Source organism: Citrus sinensis, chromosome 8, assembly GCF_022201045.2.
Source record: "Citrus sinensis cultivar Valencia sweet orange chromosome 8, DVS_A1.0, whole genome shotgun sequence".
Classification (NCBI taxonomy): Eukaryota; Viridiplantae; Streptophyta; class Magnoliopsida; order Sapindales; family Rutaceae; genus Citrus; species Citrus sinensis.
This window is the reverse complement of record NC_068563.1, coordinates 19,030,118-19,050,609: the sequence shown is the minus strand read 5'-3', so window position 1 is coordinate 19,050,609 and position 20,492 is coordinate 19,030,118. Positions and strand designations below refer to the sequence as shown.

General features: G+C 34.4%; 3 protein-coding genes and 1 non-coding gene across 4 annotated transcripts; 2 read left to right on the top strand and 2 right to left on the bottom strand.

The window, feature by feature from the left end:
* The first annotated feature begins 701 nt into the window (after positions 1-701).
* On the top strand, positions 702-3,631 carry LOC102608490 (histidine biosynthesis bifunctional protein hisIE, chloroplastic). The gene is made up of 6 exons (XM_006470810.4): positions 702-837; positions 980-1,150; positions 2,251-2,496; positions 2,602-2,697; positions 2,775-2,917; positions 3,181-3,631. The coding sequence occupies exons 2-6, from the start codon at positions 1,004-1,006 to the stop codon at positions 3,383-3,385; spliced, it is 837 nt and encodes a 278-aa protein (XP_006470873.2). The 5' UTR covers positions 702-837; positions 980-1,003; the 3' UTR covers positions 3,386-3,631.
* A 1,018-nt stretch (positions 3,632-4,649) lies between these two features.
* Positions 4,650-8,475, bottom strand: LOC102608205 (uncharacterized protein At4g15970). The gene is made up of 5 exons (XM_025096313.2): positions 8,100-8,475; positions 7,477-7,842; positions 5,728-6,209; positions 5,516-5,629; positions 4,650-5,215 (listed from the first exon to the last, which is right to left on the bottom strand). The coding sequence occupies exons 1-4, from the start codon at positions 8,358-8,360 to the stop codon at positions 5,587-5,589; spliced, it is 1,152 nt and encodes a 383-aa protein (XP_024952081.2). The 5' UTR covers positions 8,361-8,475; the 3' UTR covers positions 4,650-5,215; positions 5,516-5,586.
* Positions 8,476-10,731: 2,256 nt separating this feature from the next.
* LOC127899376 (uncharacterized) lies at positions 10,732-20,416 on the bottom strand. Its single transcript, XM_052432736.1, has 5 exons — positions 20,175-20,416; positions 18,205-19,925; positions 18,013-18,074; positions 14,704-17,793; positions 10,732-13,973 (listed from the first exon to the last, which is right to left on the bottom strand). The coding sequence occupies exons 1-5, from the start codon at positions 20,414-20,416 to the stop codon at positions 13,470-13,472; spliced, it is 5,619 nt and encodes a 1,872-aa protein (XP_052288696.1). The 3' UTR covers positions 10,732-13,469.
* Positions 19,857-19,965, top strand: LOC127899549 (small nucleolar RNA R71). The gene has a single exon (XR_008051427.1). It is a non-coding gene; the product is annotated as a small nucleolar RNA R71 (small nucleolar RNA).
* Positions 20,417-20,492: the final 76 nt, after the last annotated feature.

Genomic DNA, 20,492 nt, shown 5'->3' with positions numbered 1-20,492 from the left:
TTATTGCTCAGTGTGGAGTAGATAAAAGATTTTCGAGAGCAAATAATTATCTTTTCATAATTCAATTACTATGTGAGTAGCCATCTATATATTGACTTAGGGTAGCAATTCTATTTTCTCATCATTTTGTACCTTAAACTTTTTATACAAGTCAAAGATATTTTACCAGATAAGTTAATTCGTACTATAGGTAATAACGAGTTAGGCATGCTGCAGGAATGTCAATACCCACATCCGTACCCTTAAAACAAAAGAAATCTCCTTCACCGACCCTTATCCATTATAGGCCTAAACGGATACGGGTCAGAGATTTCCCATAAAGAAATATAAATACTTATACATATCCCTTGTCCTCTATATCCCCATTTATTATTTTAATATCCTACACATTTTTTAAAAATTATAAATTTTAAACAATAGACGATAAATATCTTAATTTTAATATCTTATTTATTATTTACTTTGTTTGCTTTACAATAAAAATCAATTTTAACATTAAAAAAATAAAAATATGAAAAGTCAGTCAAGGTGTCTTATACCTGTACCTAACCTGTTCAATATAAAGGGTATAAATGGATACAAATTTTTTACCACTACTTAGTACCGGCAGGTCTGAAAAAACATCTAAAATAAGATTATACGAAACATTTTCTTTCAATAAAATTAAATTAGGCCCTATACCCGACCCAATGTAACGGCCCTTTTGAACCCAATACTCACGAGAATTGTTTGCACTCAATTTTATATTCTCAGTCATATTGCTATGGCATTGGTTTTGACTCATATCGGGCTTTGGGCAGTTTATGGGCACGATACCTACCTTCCCCAACATCACCCGTAAGAAGCGCACTTTTGTTATAAAACAAAATAAAAATGAAAAGTAAAATAGTGATGGTCGAAGTTTTATGGTATGTAAAGTGTTCGATCATTTTCCCAACTGAAATAATTAATTAAATTCATCTGGGTATTTCTATTTCAGCTTGATTGTGTGATTTTGAGAAGAATGGCGGTGTCGTATTCTCAGTGTGTTCAATCTCTGAAAGTTTCTTTGACTGGTAGTGATCGCTGCAGAGACAATGACATGAAGAGAAATTGTCTTGTGTTTGCCTCTTCTACGGAATCAAATTCTAATCCCGTCCTTCAATCAAAAGTAACTTTTGTAGCACTTACAATTATGCATTCTCATTTTCTTTTCGTTGATCAATTGCTTTATTTTTCTGTGTTGTGAAATCGAAAGCTAAAATTTGAATATATCTGATGATATCTCTTACCCTTCATATGATGATTGTTCGAGCTATATCGGATAGTTTTCAGATTAGAACCTTTTAAGATATCTCTGGCATCACTCGATGGCTTAGGGGAGTCTGTCAATGTGTTAAGGATGCACGCATACTGGCAGAAGTTTAAACTCAGAATCGTAGATGCCCACAGGAGTCACCGGTGCTCTAATGGATGGGCTTAATGTAGTTGAATGAGGAACTGAGGAGCCTTTACATAAGGCTGTCATTCACATACATAGGGTGGACAACCCCCTTGAACCCATAACCTTATGACAATGACTATAAGTCTCTCTTAGATATGTGCCCTTTGGTTGTTTTATAGCACGTGCACGTGCGTGTTCAACATTCTCTCTGTGTTTTAAGACTTTAGCATTACACTCCGGTAGTAAAGAGTCATTATACATATTAAAATATCACACAAGCTAGTTGTCACTCACAATTGTATGAGCCTACACATCCAAATTGCTCCTGCTGTCACTCATACTTGACCAATTCATCAAACTATAACACTTGTTGGCTCAACGATAAGTTGAAGGCTCCATAAGAACTTTGTGTATCTAGATCCCTCTTTGCCCTTACCCGATCCACTCAAATGTAAGCCAAACGCCTAAAGCCTATTTTGAGTGTTATTTGAAATAGAATTGTTGGGCAGGTTGTCATTCAGCTTGAATCCTCAATTTTTGCTTGGCTTTGCACTTTGGTGTTATTTTTTATGATGATATAAGAATAGGATTGGACCTTATGCAAGTTATCTTGAATCTCGTGAGTTCTATTTCAAGAGGCAGTTGTATTGCTCCACTTTATCAGTATCAAAACTTTATCAGTAGGGAAACAATAACTGTTTGCCGTCACCTGAATTCTTCTTCTCCGTGAATTTTTGTTGTTTCATCCTGTTTATTCTTTACTTGTACTCAGGTTTGAAAGCTTGCCTGTAAAATTGGAAACAGAATCTCTAACAGTCAAATTTTAGGTTGACAGGCTGCTAGACAGTGTAAAATGGGACAACAAAGGTTTGGCTGTGGCTATAGCTCAAAATGTCGACTCTGGAGCCATATTAATGCAAGGATTTGCAAACAGAGATGCTCTAGCTACAACCATTTCCTCTCGAAAGGCGACATTCTACAGTCGTTCAAGGTCAACATTGTGGACAAAGGGAGAGACTTCCCAGAATTTCATCAATGTTCAGGACATCTTTCTTGATTGTGATCGTGACTCTGTAAGATTTTTAAATGTAGTTGAAATCTTAAGCTTTTAGTGTGCTCCCAATGGATTTCACCTAATTATGAACTCGAATTTCATTTAATTATGAACTCTTCCTCAGATTATATACCTTGGAAAACCCGATGGGCCTACCTGCCACACAGGGTCAGAAACTTGCTACTACACATCTGTCCTTGATGCCCTGAAAGATCAGCCGGTTGGTAGCTTCATATCTTTAGCACACACTGCTGTACTATTTGGTATTCCTGAAGGTGAATTTGATTCCTCTGACAGGTTCAAGGAAATAATTTGGCAATGACAACGTTGTACTCGTTAGAGTCCACAATTTCCCAGAGAAAAGCAGCATCGGAAAATGGGAAACCTTCTTGGACTAAACGATTATTACTCGATAGCAAATTGCTGTGCTCAAAAATTCGGTACAATAATTAAAATATCCTATTGACATGGTCAATAATTGATTTTGAGTGCTTCATAGTTCATAACTTACTATTCTCTGAGCAGAATAGGAGAGATAGAAACAATAGAGGAACTTTTACATTTAAAACAAATCCACTGCTCCATCCTTTTCTTTTAAATATGTAGTATAAAAAATTTTCTTCTATTTTGAAGAATTAAATTCAGATGCTGAATATAGAACATCTTAAGTTTGGATCCTTATAAGTATGATATTTACTTGCAGTGAAGAAGCAGATGAATTATGCCGAACACTGGAGGAGAATGAGGATAATTCACGTACTGCCTCTGAAATGGCAGATGTGCTGTATCATGCCATGGTTTTGCTCGCGCTCAAAGATGTAAAAGCAGAAGAAGTACTGGAAGTTCTCCGAAAGAGGTTTTCACAGTCAGGTATTGAAGAAAAGAGAAGTCGTGTTTCAGAAAACTAGGCATGGACTTGTATCTTGTAAATTGGGAAATAAGATGAGAATTAATATATTTTCATGTGTTCCCAGCAAATTATGCTACATCAGATCCTTTTCACCAGTTGAGTTACTGTAGCTTAGTGCATTCATTCAGCCTCTTTGCATTGCTTTCTATTTTTATCTATGTTTTACAGAGACCGTATGTCTGATAACTTGGAGCAGTGTGAGCTTCTTTTAATACTTAATTTATGCCACCATATTTATCACATAGGATCTGTGAGTTGCAATAATTTACTTCCCGGACTTGGAAGTTCCTTTATTATCAAGTTTTAGGTCCTATTTAATCGAATTATATATCTACATTTTTTTTTCTTTTTTTGATAAAGAAAGTATCATGTTCATTCATTTAACAAAGAGAAAAGATTAACTATTTCTGCTTATATAGGGTCCTGCCATACATCAGTTCTATTGTTCATTAAAGCAAATTTGGCTAAAGCGTGAGCATGGACATTACACAATCTTGGGATGTGTTGAAATCTGAGATTCTGAAACAGCTTGCTCTGGTTTTGGAATTTGGAGCTTACCCAAAAAATTTCAGTTCTCCTTTTCTTGTTGTTGACCAAAACACCAACTTCTTGACAGTCAATCTCCACTATCAGATGTGTGACACAGCGTCTTCCTTGCTGCATCAACATTGACCTTGAAGGCATTTCTTGGTGGGGGATTTTCTCTCTCTTTGGGGTTTTCTCTGAAAACTGAAAAGATGAGAGTGAGCATGGAGTTGTCATGACTCGGTGAATCATTCCCAAGTGGGTGTTTACACTTTGTTTTCTAGTTTTTTTTCTAGTACGAGAATCTAATTTCTTGTTCAGTTCTTTACTTTGGGTGGCAACTTATAGCTACCAACTCATTGTTCTCATTGAGCCGTCTGGTGTGGGAGATGCTAAAAAGCAAGATTTTCAGTCGTGCATCATTTTGGGTCTATAACACAAAGTACCCATAATGTGTACGAAAAAGGAGACGGTAACATCTCTGTGAGAGTCAATCGACAAAGTAAACGAGATTGAAACTGATTCATCAGGGGAATGCATTAGGAAAATTTTGTTCTTAAAGCTGACACAAGAAGACATAGATAAACTAGAGTTGTGCATTAGACAGATGGTTGCTTTGGTGCCTTGTGTGATAATCCTTTCATGACTTCCAACATAATACTTCTAACATGTAGAAAGAGCAATCCACAAGATTTTAGCATCCCGTCAAGAAAACTGATCACAACATTTTCTGACCATTATTATGGCAAAGCTCATCAATCATGAAATTGTCTAGAGATTATCAAAATTTGTTCTTAAAGCTGACACAACATACATTATTTGGGTGGCAGTTCGAAACTTGGATATAACAGGGTTGTGTGATGTTTAAGGCTTCGATGCTTGTATATTAACATCTCAACAACTAATCTAATGAAGAATATGCAAAACCTAAGGACCAAAATATTCGGTAACATATCCAACACCCCCATTCTGCAGACATACATTTTCACGTCTGCATAGAACAGAAGCTATTAGTTGGTGTCAATCCTAACTAATCAAAAAGACTATGGCAAACAGGCTTTTGGCAATTGAAGCAAAAGACTGTACAAGGTAGTAATGACACGTTCTTCCTAGTCACTAACAAAATTGCAGTCTTTCAAAATAATTCATCCAATGATGCTGAAAGCCTTCATTCAAAAACTGCCGTCTCTCATCTCGGAATATAATTCTGAGAATGCCAACTTAACTTTGTGTCGACTGGTTTGGCAGGACTAAATTGCAAAGATTTGCCTTCAACTTTAAGAACCCCTGCACCAGCATGAACCTGATAGGCGACATAGAACAATCAAATTAGAGAAAAGCTTGTAGATCCAAAGAAAATATTTATTTTTTTTCATATAAAAGTGATTGTACGCAAAAGAAATGTAACATCCTTACAGATGTTATCCCCCTTATCTGAACTTCAACTTTGTTAGCATATTTGTCAAAACAAGTTGTAATTCTACTTGAGAATGAATAAATAAATGACATAGAAGATGCAGGAAAAGAGGCAACACAAAGTACTGGCAGCCCATCAGTAATCAATGGCTATATCACGGAGATGCCTCATAGCCAGAAACATTACCTTTTTCATTTTCCTTGTAAGGGAAAGAATCATGAACGCAGAAATAAATAAATTTAATCTTGAGATAATCTTCAAAGGCTCATCCTCGTGGAATTATAATGGAGTGAATCAAGACTGATATGTAGTTAACAGAGACAAAATCCAAGTTAGGGATTAGCACTGATAACGGCAACTAATAAATCATATCACAATTAGTAGAGTTTTTATGTTACCTGCAATTCTCTGGGACTGTCCAAGAAAACATTGCTGATTTTTTCAAAGTTAGAGGTAAAGATAAAAAATATTTCCAATCCTGAAGCATGATTCTGAGGTCGATAAGCTTGCTATTCAAACCATAGCAGCAATTAGCATGCATTGTACAAACTACATTAAAATCTTCGCTAGGTTCACAGAGCCCACCAAAGTAAGCGGTGTCCAAGAATTTTATCTTCAGTCCAATATCCATGATTGAAGGATCAAACTTTATAATGTTAAGAACATCCTGATCATGATATCCAGGATAAGTTTCACGTGAAGCGTACCAGAATCTGTAAAACTCTATTGATCGGTTATTGGACTTTACATGATTGAACCCTCCATTGGGTCTGTTCTGTACATCATCAGGGCTACCTAGAAAGTGATCGCATGCAACCTGGAAATCTGCATCTGGATAAAACCGTGGAAATGGATCCCTAAACCACATAATATCAGCGTCCTGGAGGAGGAAAAAATGAAAAAATTATTGAATATGATGTAAGTGTTTATTAAATTTGGTTAAGATATGTAACAAGACATACGTTCTTTTGAAGAACCACTATGTTCTAGTGCGTAAAGCTTATTGAGAACCGTAGCAAGTAGTAAAATGGCCCATGATCTCAATATACTGGAGGACGGTCCATAGTATTATCCAAAAGAACATATGTGCTCAACAGAAGAAAAGCAATTTGGGACTAAAGTTTCCTTTTGGTTGGAACTCTAAAAGTCAAAAGGATTTGTCCATATCATTATAAAACTAACAACTATCCTTGTGATAAATTTCATTGAAAGCCCCAATAACAGAGCGTAGTCATCAATCAGCTTGATGTTCTACAACATTTTAACAAAAGGGTTCAATCATTATTACTACTTTTTCCCCCCTAAATTTGTGCCCTTATTATTCGACTTTTTCTTTTCTTTTCTTTTCTTTTCTTGTTATGTCAACCAAACACCATATCTCTATAATGAAAAGATCAAAGTGCACCTGGAACAGCTGCATTTATGTTTGAGCTGGACAAAGTTCACGCACATGGACAACAGTTATAGATTTGCAATAACTTTGAAACAGAAAAGCTTTCATGCAATCACATAACAGTTCTTAAGGAATCTAAAAATCATCTCTATAGTAGGTGCGCATAGGTGTTATGGCACAAACTCACAAGACACACTTATACTTAAAGCTTAATGGCTTTGGTTATCAGATTCAATAATGAGAGGTCAAGAAATTTCAAGTTAGTTAAAATACAATAGAAAAGCAAATTGACTGGACTTTAGCTAATTTCATGGATATTAATATTCCGATGAACAAAAATCTTTTAACTGTTAAAATATGTCAATAGAGAGAGCTAACATCACTACCAATTACCAGCTTCAGAAGAACCAAAAATCCCTTTTATCAATGAAAAGAGAAAAAAAGGCCATCTGCTGTTTTAGTATTAATATTTGAGGTAATGCAAACCAAGACTATGTCCTGATTACTAGTTAACAAGTGGCTAAAATCTCTTATCTACGCCTCACACTACCTCAATGACAACTAAACCCTGAAAATTTTTGTCGATGGGTTTTCTCATGCAGTGTTGCTCAAATGTCAATTGACTGTCCCTAAGAGCATTGGTGTTGCGTTCAACTATCTATTTGATGATAGGTTGCTGCTAAAAGAATCAAATAATCACCATCTTAAAGAAAACGAACTCTATACTTCAAACATAAAATGAGGCGAATATTACTGTGAAAATAAAATTGTAACCCATCTCAAGAACTGTACGCAGGAAATCAATTCTTTTCCACATCATCTTCAAATACTGGGGGGTCATAAAGTAAGCCTCTTGATGAAAATCAACTCCGTCGGTAATGAGAGCAAAGCAATGTCTGTGCAAAGTTAAACATCGCTCAAAAGCCTTTTGATCCAAGGCAATTATGACCAAATGGTTTAAAAGCTTTCGGGTACCATCTCCAATCCTAAAGCTTTCAAGGAAAAGGTCGATAACTGAATCAGGAGCTGCCCATGCTTCATTCAAAGTTGTTAATATAACAGTCCGGTCTTGCATTGCAGCATTGTTCAAAACCGTTTCAAGCCTATTTTCCTCACTAACCTACAACAAATGAAAATGATATAACAAATTACACTGGGTTGGCTATGAATGAGCTTCACTCCTGCAATCACAAGATAAGGGGTAGGCAAAACCCAAATAAATTTTTTAAACCCCAACTTGTAAGATTCGAACTTGGATGACGAGCTAAATAAAATTGATTCAAAACCGCTCAGTCAAGCAATGGGCAGATCAGTAAACTAAACTAAAACTAAACAAACGAATAAGAAAAACCCAGTTGGGAAAGAAAGTGAAAGAACCTGAAGAGAGTCGTTGTCGAGAGCAGAGGAAGGGAAAATGGACGGAAACGAGGAGAAAGAATTGGAGAGTGGAAGGAAGCGGAGGGTATCAGCAACACCGTACACAAGTATACACGTTAACAAAATTGAGGCGACCGAGAAAAGTGCGCGCGGGCGAGCAGCGGACTCAGTGAGCACCTGATGCATCATATTCGCAAATCCAAAGCTATCTCTTCCTCTTCCTGCCGCTGCTGCTGTGACTGCTCTCTGCCTTCGACTCATCTACATTGAAGAATTACTCGCTCCAATTGAATTTCTTACATCTCTCTGTCGGTTTCCATCTTTCCTTCTCGTATTGCATCTATTCACTTCTCTCTTTTAAACTCCTTACTCAACTCGTGGGGCCCACCTTCTAGCCTAACTCAATCTTTCGGTCAACGTTTCAAAAAATAATAAGTAAGGCCCATGAACTAATCAAGGGCTTTGATTCACTATCATTTTAATTAGGGAAATTATCAGTCATATATTTTTAAATGACAACAATATCAAACATCCTATAATATTTTTTAAGTGTATCACTCGTATACCATAAGTTGACAAAACACTTCTGCCGTCCACCAATCCGTTAACTGCCGTTTGCGAGCGCTGACATCATAAGGGTAATCTAGTCCTTTTAAAAAAACGACATGTCATTCCATTTACTTAGTAAAAAACGACATGTCATATGATATATTTTGATAAAAATGACATGTCATCCCATTTATCGGATAATTATTAATAATTGCTAAAAAACGCTACTTTACAACCGAATCTACTCCTCCAAAATTTAACCTAAATTATTGAAGATCTACTCCTTCAAGCTCAAACTTGAATTTTTTATGGTATAATATATATAATTGTAAATAATATGTTGTTAATAATTTTTTATGGTATAAGATGAATATTTTTTATGGATAATTGTTAATAATGTGTACCATTAATAATTCATATTTTTTTAATAAAAAAATGTATTGTTAATAACAAAATAAAAAAAAATTGTGTATTGAAAATGTACATTAATTTTCAAGATAAATTTATTTTTTTACCTCATTTTGAGTTTAAAGGGTAAAATAGTCATTTTACTCAAATTCTGTTAAGTTCTTAATGGTAGTAAAAGGAAAGGTGGACGCCATAACTCTTTTGTCAACTTAGGGTATACGAGTGATATAAGCGAAAAGTGTTATAACACGTTTGATACTGGTGTCATTTAAGGGTATATGGCTGATAATTTTCCTTTTAATTATTACTAAAATGAAAATGAGGTTTCTAAAAATAATACTTCTATTTTACTATTTAATTAGTAATATATTAAAATTTATATTTTTAATTTTTTAACTTATCTCTAATTTTAATATAGTTGACACAACTTAAAAGTAAATTTTAACTCCCAAGTATAAGAGTGTCTTGTTGTATTATAACTCGGTGAGTCCGAGGTCGATCCACAGAGAAAAGATTTAATTAGTTTATTTTATTTTATCTAAAAATTGAAATTAAAACTTGAATATAAACAACTTAATTTAAATGAAACTATGGAATTGAACTAGTTAGGGTTATGGATCCACTCTTAGAAATAAATAAAACTTAATAAATTCTTTTTGCCAATTTGTTTTAGATTTATTACCCAAAAGATTAATTATACAAATTATTATTATTTTCCCTTTAATTTTATGATGGATTAAGTATTTATTGTGCCAAAATTTAATTTGTCTACAATAAGTCAAAATACCATTTCACCATGCCTTATATTAAGATCTTAAGAATTTATTGTGCCAAATTCATTTGTTTGTCTACAATAAATCAAATTTTCAAAATATAAAACATGTATAAAATTAAATAGAAAATAATTTAATTTATAAAATTAAACATAGAATTTGATTAAATCATATTTATTTCTTAAGAGTTTCACCTTTCCCTAACTAATATTATTTAGTTAAGCATAATTAAAATAAAAAGAAGTAGTAAAATTGAATTACTTATAATTAAAAGAAATAAAAACAACTAAAATTGGAAATAAAACTAATTTTATTAATGAAAATAATTATACAAAATATTAAAAACACACCTAGAAATCAAGATTACAAGGAGATGGAGAGAATTTGAGAAGAAGAGAGTTGTAGAGAGATGATTAAAACATAAAAATGAGGCTCTATTTATAGAAAAATAAATTCATAATCCAGTGCTTTGCGGTCCATTATAGGCTTCATGCATGTGCTCCTCACAACCCTTAGATCAAGATCCAATGGCTGGTCAAAGTTCAAAAGTAAACATCACACATGGCATCATTTGACTCGTCCGATTTACCCAAAGAACGGTTGAGATTTGGCGGGTTAATGGGTGGATCGGGTCGACCCAAATACAAAGATTCGGATCCTCCAACTTGCTTCACCAACCATTGCCACGTGGCACAATCATGGCCATTGAATCATGAACGGTTGAGATTTAGTCAAGATTGCCAGTTATCCCATGCACTCATATCTATTGTAAGCTCATTTCATCATCCAATCAGTGCTCGGTCAACAGGAAAAGTCAACTTTTTTTACACAAGCCCAATTTTAAGCCGATCTTGACTGATCTTAAGGTTTTCGGACCTCCGGAATCCAAATTTGACCTCTGTTTATTTGTTTGGAGCCTCGAAGTACGTGAAATTAATAATTTTCCTAATAAACACATAAAAATACACAAAATTAAATATATTTAAAACATAATTAATAATTCATAATATATTACATAAACACAAATATAAATTATAACATAAGCATAAAATAACATATTATCGCTTGATAATTAAACAATTTTTAATACTAATCACACCCCCCAACCAGCTTATTGCTAGCCCTCTAGCAATTAAAGCGTTATATTAAGATTTATAAAATTCACATGCAAGTTAATAGTTCATCTATTCTCTAAATTACCAAATAAATAAACTCTCTCAAATTCCTTTACCACATTGATGTTCACTCATTATCCAGAATATCATCAAACCTTCTTTTGTGCTCAAGTAATTAACACAATACTTATGGGGCTTCATTAAAAGAAAAACAACATTTTCATTCTAAAATTCATTAGAAATTATATCTTTAGGCAATAAATTATTCACACATTTTTTTTTTATATTACATTTCTAACCCGTGTAGCGAGTTTTAGGTCAATGACTCCCAGACCAGTTGGCCTTAAGGCACTAGGTGTTGAAGCACCCCTACGGACTTAATTACTCGGGTTTCTAATAAACAAACAATATATCTATTACCCATGTAGCGAGCTTTATGCTAGTGACTCCCAGACCAGTTGACCTTAGGGCACTAGGTGTTGAAACACCCCTACGGACTTAATTACTCGGGTTTCTAGATATAACAAAATTAAAAACATTTTTTCTTCTTCTTCTTTTTTTTGATTTTTTTTTTTTGGTTTTTTTTTGGTTTTTTTGTTTTTTTGTTTTTGGAAATATACACTTTCTACTACCTTAGATACTATTCCTAATAAATCAAAAGAACTAAATGCTGTAAAACTTTAACTTACAACCCACTAGTATGTGTCATAGTGTGTGTGTGAAGAATGATTCAATAATACCTGTTAAATGAGTAAACAATTAAATAACTTAATAACCAAGTGGAGAGTTCACAAATTTGAGTAATTCAAAGAAAAGGGAACAAAAACAACTTACTATGAATCTCAAAATCAAAATATAATACAACAAGACTATTAGGATGCGTCTCAAAAGTCGTGACTCTTTACACGGCCATCCTAGACAAAAAACAAATTTTTTTTTTTGGTTTTTTTTTAACAAAGAAAAGAAAAGAGAAAAGAGAAAAACAACACACATATTTAAAACATACGTCAATTATCCCTACCCCACAACCTAATCTAAACATTATCTTAACATTTTATAATTTTACAGATATGCAAAAAAATAAAAATAAAAATAAATAAAAATAAAAGAGAATAATAAAAGAAGAAGAAGAAGAGATCTCACCTGAACTTGATGTAGAAGCTTAAAAGCAAATAACAAAGATGAAGAAAAAGTCAATTTTTTTTTTTAACAACACCCTTAAGATTAAGAAGATGCGTTTCTAGAGAGACTATATTCTCTATATCCTGCCATCTTCGACTCAAATTTGTCCTAAGTTAGTCTTTACAGAAAAAAAAAATTTTTTTTTGTTTTTTTTTTTTTGTAAGCACATAACCAGGACTAAGACATTCCACAGTTATCAACTATTCCCTCCCCCCAACCTGAAAAAGACATTGTCCTCAATGTTTTAAAAGGAAAGAGAAAGAGTGTAGAAGACATCACATGAACACTACAACAGAAAATATTTACAAACGGAGAGTTAAATCTAAATCGCACTTCTTATTACTGCTACTGTTACCGTTACCGTCATTAGTCGACCAATTCAGTGCAACAGTCTGTGGATCTGGCTCTGGTGTATAAGCTTGCAAAAGATCAAGTAACTCATTATCAGTAGAAGCAGAGATAAAGAGTTTTTTTACAGAATGTGGAACAAAATGATTCTTTATTGCATGGTTAATAAAAGTTAGCAAGCCGTCATAAAAATTATTAACATTTAACAAACCGATGGGTTTTTAATGAATGTTCAAGTGGGCCCAAGATGCAAATGTAATTAGTGCCTCAAAAGTTGCAAGATCTCCTGGCAAGAAAATAAAAGCATCAGCATGATTCATCATTTCAGATATTCTCTCTTGCATACTTGATACCACTAATTCTTCTCCAATTGGTGGGCCAGACATGCACACTAGCGGTTTCATGGGTTTTGGGATAATGCCGAGTACTTGGCTTCCTCTGGTAAAAACAGCTTCTGAGACAAGTCTTGATAACCCTCGTTCACCTCCTCCATATACAAGATGCAGTTTCCTCTCTGCTATGACACGACCAAGATCTACAGCTGCCTGAACGAACTCTTTGTACTTTCCATAGTGAAACCCAGAAAGCACACAAATGTTTTTGAATTGTTTACTCGAAGATGATGCCATTGGACTAATTTTTCAAAAACAAGTTGTGAGTGTTTGAAAAATGAGCTCATATTTAAAGATCTTGGTAACATAAATAATGAGAAACAGCTGTAAATGGGTTGGCAATATTTGTCAAATGACGAGTAAAGCTCGTGGCTCAATAATTCAAAAACAAACAGTAAAAAGAAAGTAATGATTAGAAAAAGCAAACAGTAAAAGAAAACCAAATATTTATTAAATACAAAATCACATCGCTAATGCAATAATGCAAATGATAAAATAACAGTAAAGTAAAATAACAGTGAAGTGAAAGGATATTTACTGGTAGTTGTGATTGTGGCTCACATCTTCCTCTGGTTTTACGTCCAGTAACGGCTTGAACGCCCTCTATGGGTCGAGGATCGGCTTCCCATCCAGTTTTCTTATAAACTGGCAAACAGGGTCTTTTTGAGTCAGATTCCCAAGACTTAACTGTGCACTTTGTTTTTGGAATAGTATCCACAAATTGTAAATCTCACGTTGCACAATTCCGCTTCGATGCGTCTCAAGAGATCGTAAGATATCATCCAACGATTCTTTACTCATTCCATCTTTAACGAATTTAATTTTATCTTCACGAGTATCAGAAACCATTCCTAAAGATTTACAATCTGGTCGTTTGCAACCAAGTCTCACACAGTTATGACATTTTGAGCCAAGTCGTTTAGCTCTCCTTTTCTTAGCAAACGTACTTTTACCAAAACCAGGCATGTAAGAAACAAATTGACCAGAAAACTCACCTGCTAATCGGACCTTTGCTTCAATTAACCAACGAATGTAAGAAGGAATGCCATTGATCATTAACAAACGCAGTCGTTCACAACGAGCTTTGCAAATTTTCCTGAGGGCATTCTGAGGGAGAGAGGGAAAATGCTTATGGAGTTTATGTTGTATTTCTTCCATGTATGATTTTGGGGTTTCAGTTATTGTGGGAAACTGAAGATACCGACTTAAGAAGTCCCGGAGTACCGTTATCCGCCATTTATACGGGAAAATAAATCAAAACACACCAAAATCAAATCTGCAAAATCAAATCAAGCGTGAAAGCGAGCAAAAAGAAGCACACAATATAAAAGGAAAATGAACTTACATTCGTCCTCTCATTGAGTTAACCTCAAGCTCCATTTGAAATTTATATATGCCACTCTCTACTGTTCTGAGTTGTCCCTCTAGATCCTCAACATAGGACACGAATTCTGGTGGTTGCAGATCCCAAAGTGGATGTGATTTACAGCTTTGTATCAGGCCTCTTAAGTGAAATTTTATACGCCGAAATCTTTTAAGATGTGCGAACAGGTATTTTCTCATTGAGGTGCTCATGATGTAAAATGAAAATTGATGAGAGAATGTACAACTGTCAAACAAACACGCTTACACAAGAAAAACAATGTTAAAAAAAAACTATGTACAGTGCATTAATCTAAGGAAAAAAAAAGTCAAACAATGAAACGGTAAAATAATAGTAAAACAAAAAAAAATCATTAAAAACTTAATCAAGAACTGGTGGGTCATCCAAATTAATTTCGGTGTCCTCGTCACGTGGGTGATGTTCCAGATATGGTTTTAATCTTTGACCATTAACTTTAAATGTGACACCATTATTTGGATTCTCAATTTCTATGGCCCCATATGAATATACATTTTTTACAACAAATAGGCCACTCCATTTTGACTTTAACTTTCCTGGAAATAAATGAAAACGAGAATTATAAAGCAACACTTTTTGACCAATCTCAAATGTTTTTCGAAAAATTCTTTTATCATGAAATGCTTTTGTTCTTGCCTTAATAATTCTTGAATTTTCATATGCATCATTCCTTAATTCCTCAAGTTCATTCAATTGCAATTTTCGCACATTACCAGCATCAACCAAATTTGAATTAAAAGCTTTAATAGCCCAAAGTGATTTATGTTCAAGTTCAACAGGTAAATGACAAGGTTTACCATAAATTAACCGATAGGGTGACATTCCTAATGATGTTTTAAATGCAGTGCGGTAAGCCCAAAGTGCATCATTAAGTCTAAGAGACCAATCTTTTCGGTTTGGGTTAACCGTTTTTTCCAAAATTTGTTTTATCTCCCTATTTGCTAATTCAACTTGACCATTTGTTTGAGGATGATAAGGGGTAGCAATTTTATGTGTAATTACATATTTCTTCATTAAAGACTCAAATGACTTATTACAAAAATGCTTACCTCCATCACTGATAATGGCTCGAGGGATTCCAAATCGACTTAAAATGTTTTCTCTTAAAAATTTAATCACAGTTTTACTGTCATTATTTCGACAAGAAATTGCTTCAATCCATTTTGAGACATAATCAACTGCAACTAATATATACACAAATCCAAAAGATGATGGAAATGGACCCATGAAATCAATTCCCCAACAGTCAAATTTTTCAATTTCAAGTATGGGATTTAAGGGCATCATGTTTCTTTTTGTAATTGATCCCAATTTTTGACATTTTTCACAACTTTTGCAAAATTCATATGTGTCTTTAAACATGGTAGGCCAATAAAATCCACACTGTAAAATTTTAGCAGTAGTTTTTCTTGAAGAAAAGTGACCACCACATGCTTCAGAATGACAAAAATTAATGACACTACTTACCTCATTATCAGGAATACATCGCCGAAAAATTTGATCTGGGCAATATTTGAACAAATAAGGATCATCCCAATAAAATTTCTTTACTTCAACAAAAAATTTCTTCTTCTCTTGAGCATTCCATTGCAAAGGCATTTTACCTGTAACAAGAAAATTAACAATATTAGCATACCATGGCATTGAAGTAACAGAAAATAAAAATTCATCAGGGAAAGAATCATTTATGGGTGTTATATCATTGCAGAATTCGGATGTGAGTCTTGATAGATGATCAGCAACAACATTTTCAGCACCCTTTTTATCTTTGATGGTAAGGTCAAATTCTTGTAGTAACAAAATCCAACGAATTAGTCTCGGTTTGGCATCCTGTTTACTCATCAAATATCTCACAGCAGCATGGTCAGTAAACACAACAGATTTAGAGCCAAGCAAATATGAACGGAATTTGTTTAATGCAAATACCACAGCAAGTAATTCTTTTTCAGTTGTAGAATAATTCATTTGAGCACTATCCAAAGTCTTGCTTGCATAATAAATCACAAAAGGCTTATCATCCCTTCTTTGTCCTAAAACAGCACCAACAGCAAAATCACTTGCATCACACATTAATTCAAATGGCAAAGACCAATCAGGAGATTGCATAATAGGTGCAGATGTTAAAAGATAAATTATTTTTTCAAAAGATTTTTGGCAATCATCATTCCATTCAAACGGTGCATCTTTTAATAAGAGGTTACAAAGTGGTTTAGATATGGCACTAAAGTTTTTTATAAACCTCCTATAAAATCCTGCATCTCCTAAAAAGGATCGCACATCTCTAACTGTTTTTGGTTGTGGCAATTTAGATATGACTTCGATTTTTGCTTTGTCAACTTCAATTCCTTTAATAGAAACAACATGACCCAAAACAATTCCAGAAGTAACCATGTAGTGACATTTTTCCCAATTCAACACGAGTTCTTTTTCAACACATCTTTTTAAAACTTTCTCCAAATTATCAAGGCAATCATCAAAAGAATTCCCAAACACAGTCAAATCATCCATAAAGACCTCTAAACAATGTTCAACCATATCACAAAAAATGCTTAACATACATCTTTGAAATGTTGCAGGAGCATTACAAAGCCCGAATGACATTCTTTTAAATGCAAATGTTCCAAAAGGACATGTGAATGTGGTCTTTTCTTGGTCCTCAAGTGCTATAGGAATTTGATAATAACCTGAATATCCATCTAAAAAACAGTAGTAGGGATGTCCTGCTACTCTTTCTAAGATTTGGTCAAGGAATGGTAATGGAAAATGATCTTTTCTAGTGGCTTCATTTAATTTTCTATAATCAATGCACATGCGCCAACTAGATGTAATTCGTGTTAGAATTAATTCACCTTTTTCATTTTTAACAACAATGATTCCAGATTTTTTAGGCACTACTTGTGTAGGACTTACCCACTTACTATCAGAAATAGGGTAGATAATTCCCACATCAAGTAATTTAAGGACTTCTGTTTTGACTACCTCTTTCATGTGTGGGTTTAATCTTCTTTGAGGTTGTTGACATATTTTAGCATTTTCTTCCAAATTAATTCTATGTGTGCAGATTAAGGGATTAATGCCTTTAATGTCATTTAAAGTCCATCCTATTGCATTTTTATGCTTTTTAAGAACAGTTAGTAACTTACCTTCTTGGTCGCTTGTTAAAGTAGAAGAAATCACAACAGGATAAGTTTGTTCTTCTCCAAGAAAAGCATATTTCAATCCTTCAGGCAAAGGTTTCAATTCCATTTTAGGTGCTTCTTGTTGTTCTGTCTTTTCAATACTTCCAAGCTCCTCAAATTTTGGCTCGTCATCATAATTTTGCGAAGTCTGCATAGAATCAAGTAACAAATTTATATTAGAAATATCAAGTTCAAGTTGCTTATTTGACTCAATTGAATTAACTAAACAAACATTAGAAAGTTCAGAAAAATCCCCTTTTTGAATATTTTCCTCGATACAAGATTCAAACAATTCCTTTTGTTCATCAGTATCATCTTCATTCTCATTTTCTTCATTAGGTTGCCTGTAGGGGTGGGCATTTTACCCGACCCGACCCGATAAATTTCGGGTTCGGGTCGGATCGGGTCGGGATCGAAACCCGATCGGTTTGAAATTTACAAACCCGATCAGGTTGTGATCGGTTCGGGTCAAACCCGACCCGATCCGAATACCCGATCGGGTTCTTAAAAAAAAAAAAAAACGTACTGACCCGAATTGACCTGATTTCAACCGACCCGAACTGACCCGAATTGACCCGAACTGACCCGAATTGACCCGAACTGACCCAAATTGACCCGAACTCAATTCTACCCATTTTAAATCCAACCCGATCCAACCCGAACATAACCCGAATTAATGACCCGACCCGAACCGACCCGAACATAGTTCGGGTCGGGTCATTAATTCGGGTTATGTTCGGATTGTTCCTTGTCTAACCCGAACAACCCAAAACCCGATCGGGTTGACCCGAACCCGACCCGAACCCGATTTTGCCCACCCCTAGTTGCCTGCACATGTTGAAAACATTCAATTCCAAAGTCATATTCTCAAAGGATAAATTCATTAAATCATTCCTACAATTAATCAAAGCATTAGCAGTTGCTAAAAATGGTCGACCTAAAATTACAGGAATTGGTTTGTAATTATTCACAACAGGTTCAGTTTCCAAGACAATAAAATCCACAGGATAAATAAATTTATCAACTTGTACTAAAACATCTTCCACTATTCCTTTTGGTACTTTAACTGATCTATCGGCAAGCAAAAGTGTAGTTGAAGTTGATTTTAACTCACCAAGATTAAGTTGAAGATAAACTGAATATGGAAGCAAATTAACACTAGCACCAAGATCTAGTAAAGCATGCTCAATTCTGTGGTTACCAATAATACAAGAAATGGTAGGACAACCAGGATCTTTATATTTCAACTTATTATTAGTAGACAGAATTGTACTTACCTGTTCGGCCATGAAAGCACTCTTTCTTACCTTCAATTTCCTCTTAACAGTGCACAAGTCCTTTAAAAATTTGGCATATGAAGGAACCTGCTTGATTGCATCTAATAGAGGAATGTTAACTTTCACTTGCTTAAAGATTTCATAAATTTCAGAAGAGTGGTTTGATTTCTTTGGTTTATTCAATGCATGCGGAAATGGTGGTTCAGGTGGAACACTAGTTATTTCTTCACTAGGTGTAAGTTCATTTAATCCTTCCTTACCCTTTGAATTTTCATAATTTTCATAAGGTTCAGGCATAGGTCTATCAACAACCTTACCACTACGAAGAGTTATAACTGACTTGACTTGGTCTGTGGGTGGATTTTGTTGAATTTTAGGATTTGGTTGTGGTTGGGCTGGAAATTTTCCTTTTTCTTGAATGGTGAGTGCAGAAGCAATTTTAGCAAGAGTATCTTTCAAATCAGAAAAAGTTTGTGCATTTTGATTGTTAATAACATCTTGCTTTCTGATGAATGAATGCATTGTGTCCTCCAGATTTTTCCAAGGTGGTGGAACATATGGTGCATAAGGCTGAGGATTTTGAAAATTTTGTGGAGGTGGTGCTTGTGAAGATTGTGTATTATTATTATTCCTCCAACTGAAATTCGGATGATTTTTCCAACCAGGATTATAAGTCTGTGAATATGGGTTTGGTTTATTGAAAGTGTTAATGACATTAGCTTGATCATTTAGACATTCTTTAAGTGCAGGCAAAGTGGGACACTCTTGAGTGAAATGATCATTCGAATTACATATGTTACATGCAATTTCTTGAACAGATTTTACTTGATCACTCTTTTTATGCTCCAAAGCTTCAACTTTCCTAACTAGGGATGCAAATTTTGCTTGTAAATCATGATCTTCCCTAAGGTTATGGATTCCTCCACTAGATGGAGATGATTGTTGCTTATTTGTCAATTCAAAAGTTCCAACAGTATCCCAATGTTGTGCATTTTCAGCTAATTGGTCAAGGTAATCTAGTGCATCTTCAGGATTTTTATCCCTAAATTCACCATTACACATCATTTCAACAACCTGTCTACTTTGGGGTATTAAGCCTTCGTAGAAATAAGTGACCAATCGCCAAGTTTCAAAACCATGATGTGGGCATATGTTAAGCAACTCTTTAAACCTATCCCAACATTGGTATAATGTTTCTCCATTTTTTTCAGTGAAAGAAGTGATTTGCCTTTTAAAAGAATTTGTTCTATGAGGTGGAAAGAATTTTTTCAAAAACTGTTCTTACATGTTATTCCAAGTTCTTACTGATCCAGATCTAAGGTTTTGTAGCCAAGTTTTAGCTTTATCTTTTAATGAAAAAGGAAAAAGCTTTAATTTAATTATGTTCATGCTACAATTTTGGTCCGTGTATGTATTACAAACTTCCTCAAAATCTCTTAGATGCAAGTACGGATTCTCATATTCTAAACCATGAAATGTTGGTAAAAGTTGGATAATACCTGGTTTAAAATTGAATCGAGATGCTTCTGGAGGAAATACTATACACGACGGTGCTCCGGTTCTGGTTGGATTCATGTAGTCTCTCAGAGTCCTTGGTTGATTCTGATCATGCCCATGTTGAGATTGGTTGTCTCCCTGATCAATTTGAGGATTAAGTTCGCCCAAAACGTTTTCACCTTCATTCTCATTCATGATTGGTGGTGGAGATTGAGATCTACGAATTAACCTGCCACTTGAAGATCGAGACCAATGTCTCATGCAAGGGTTA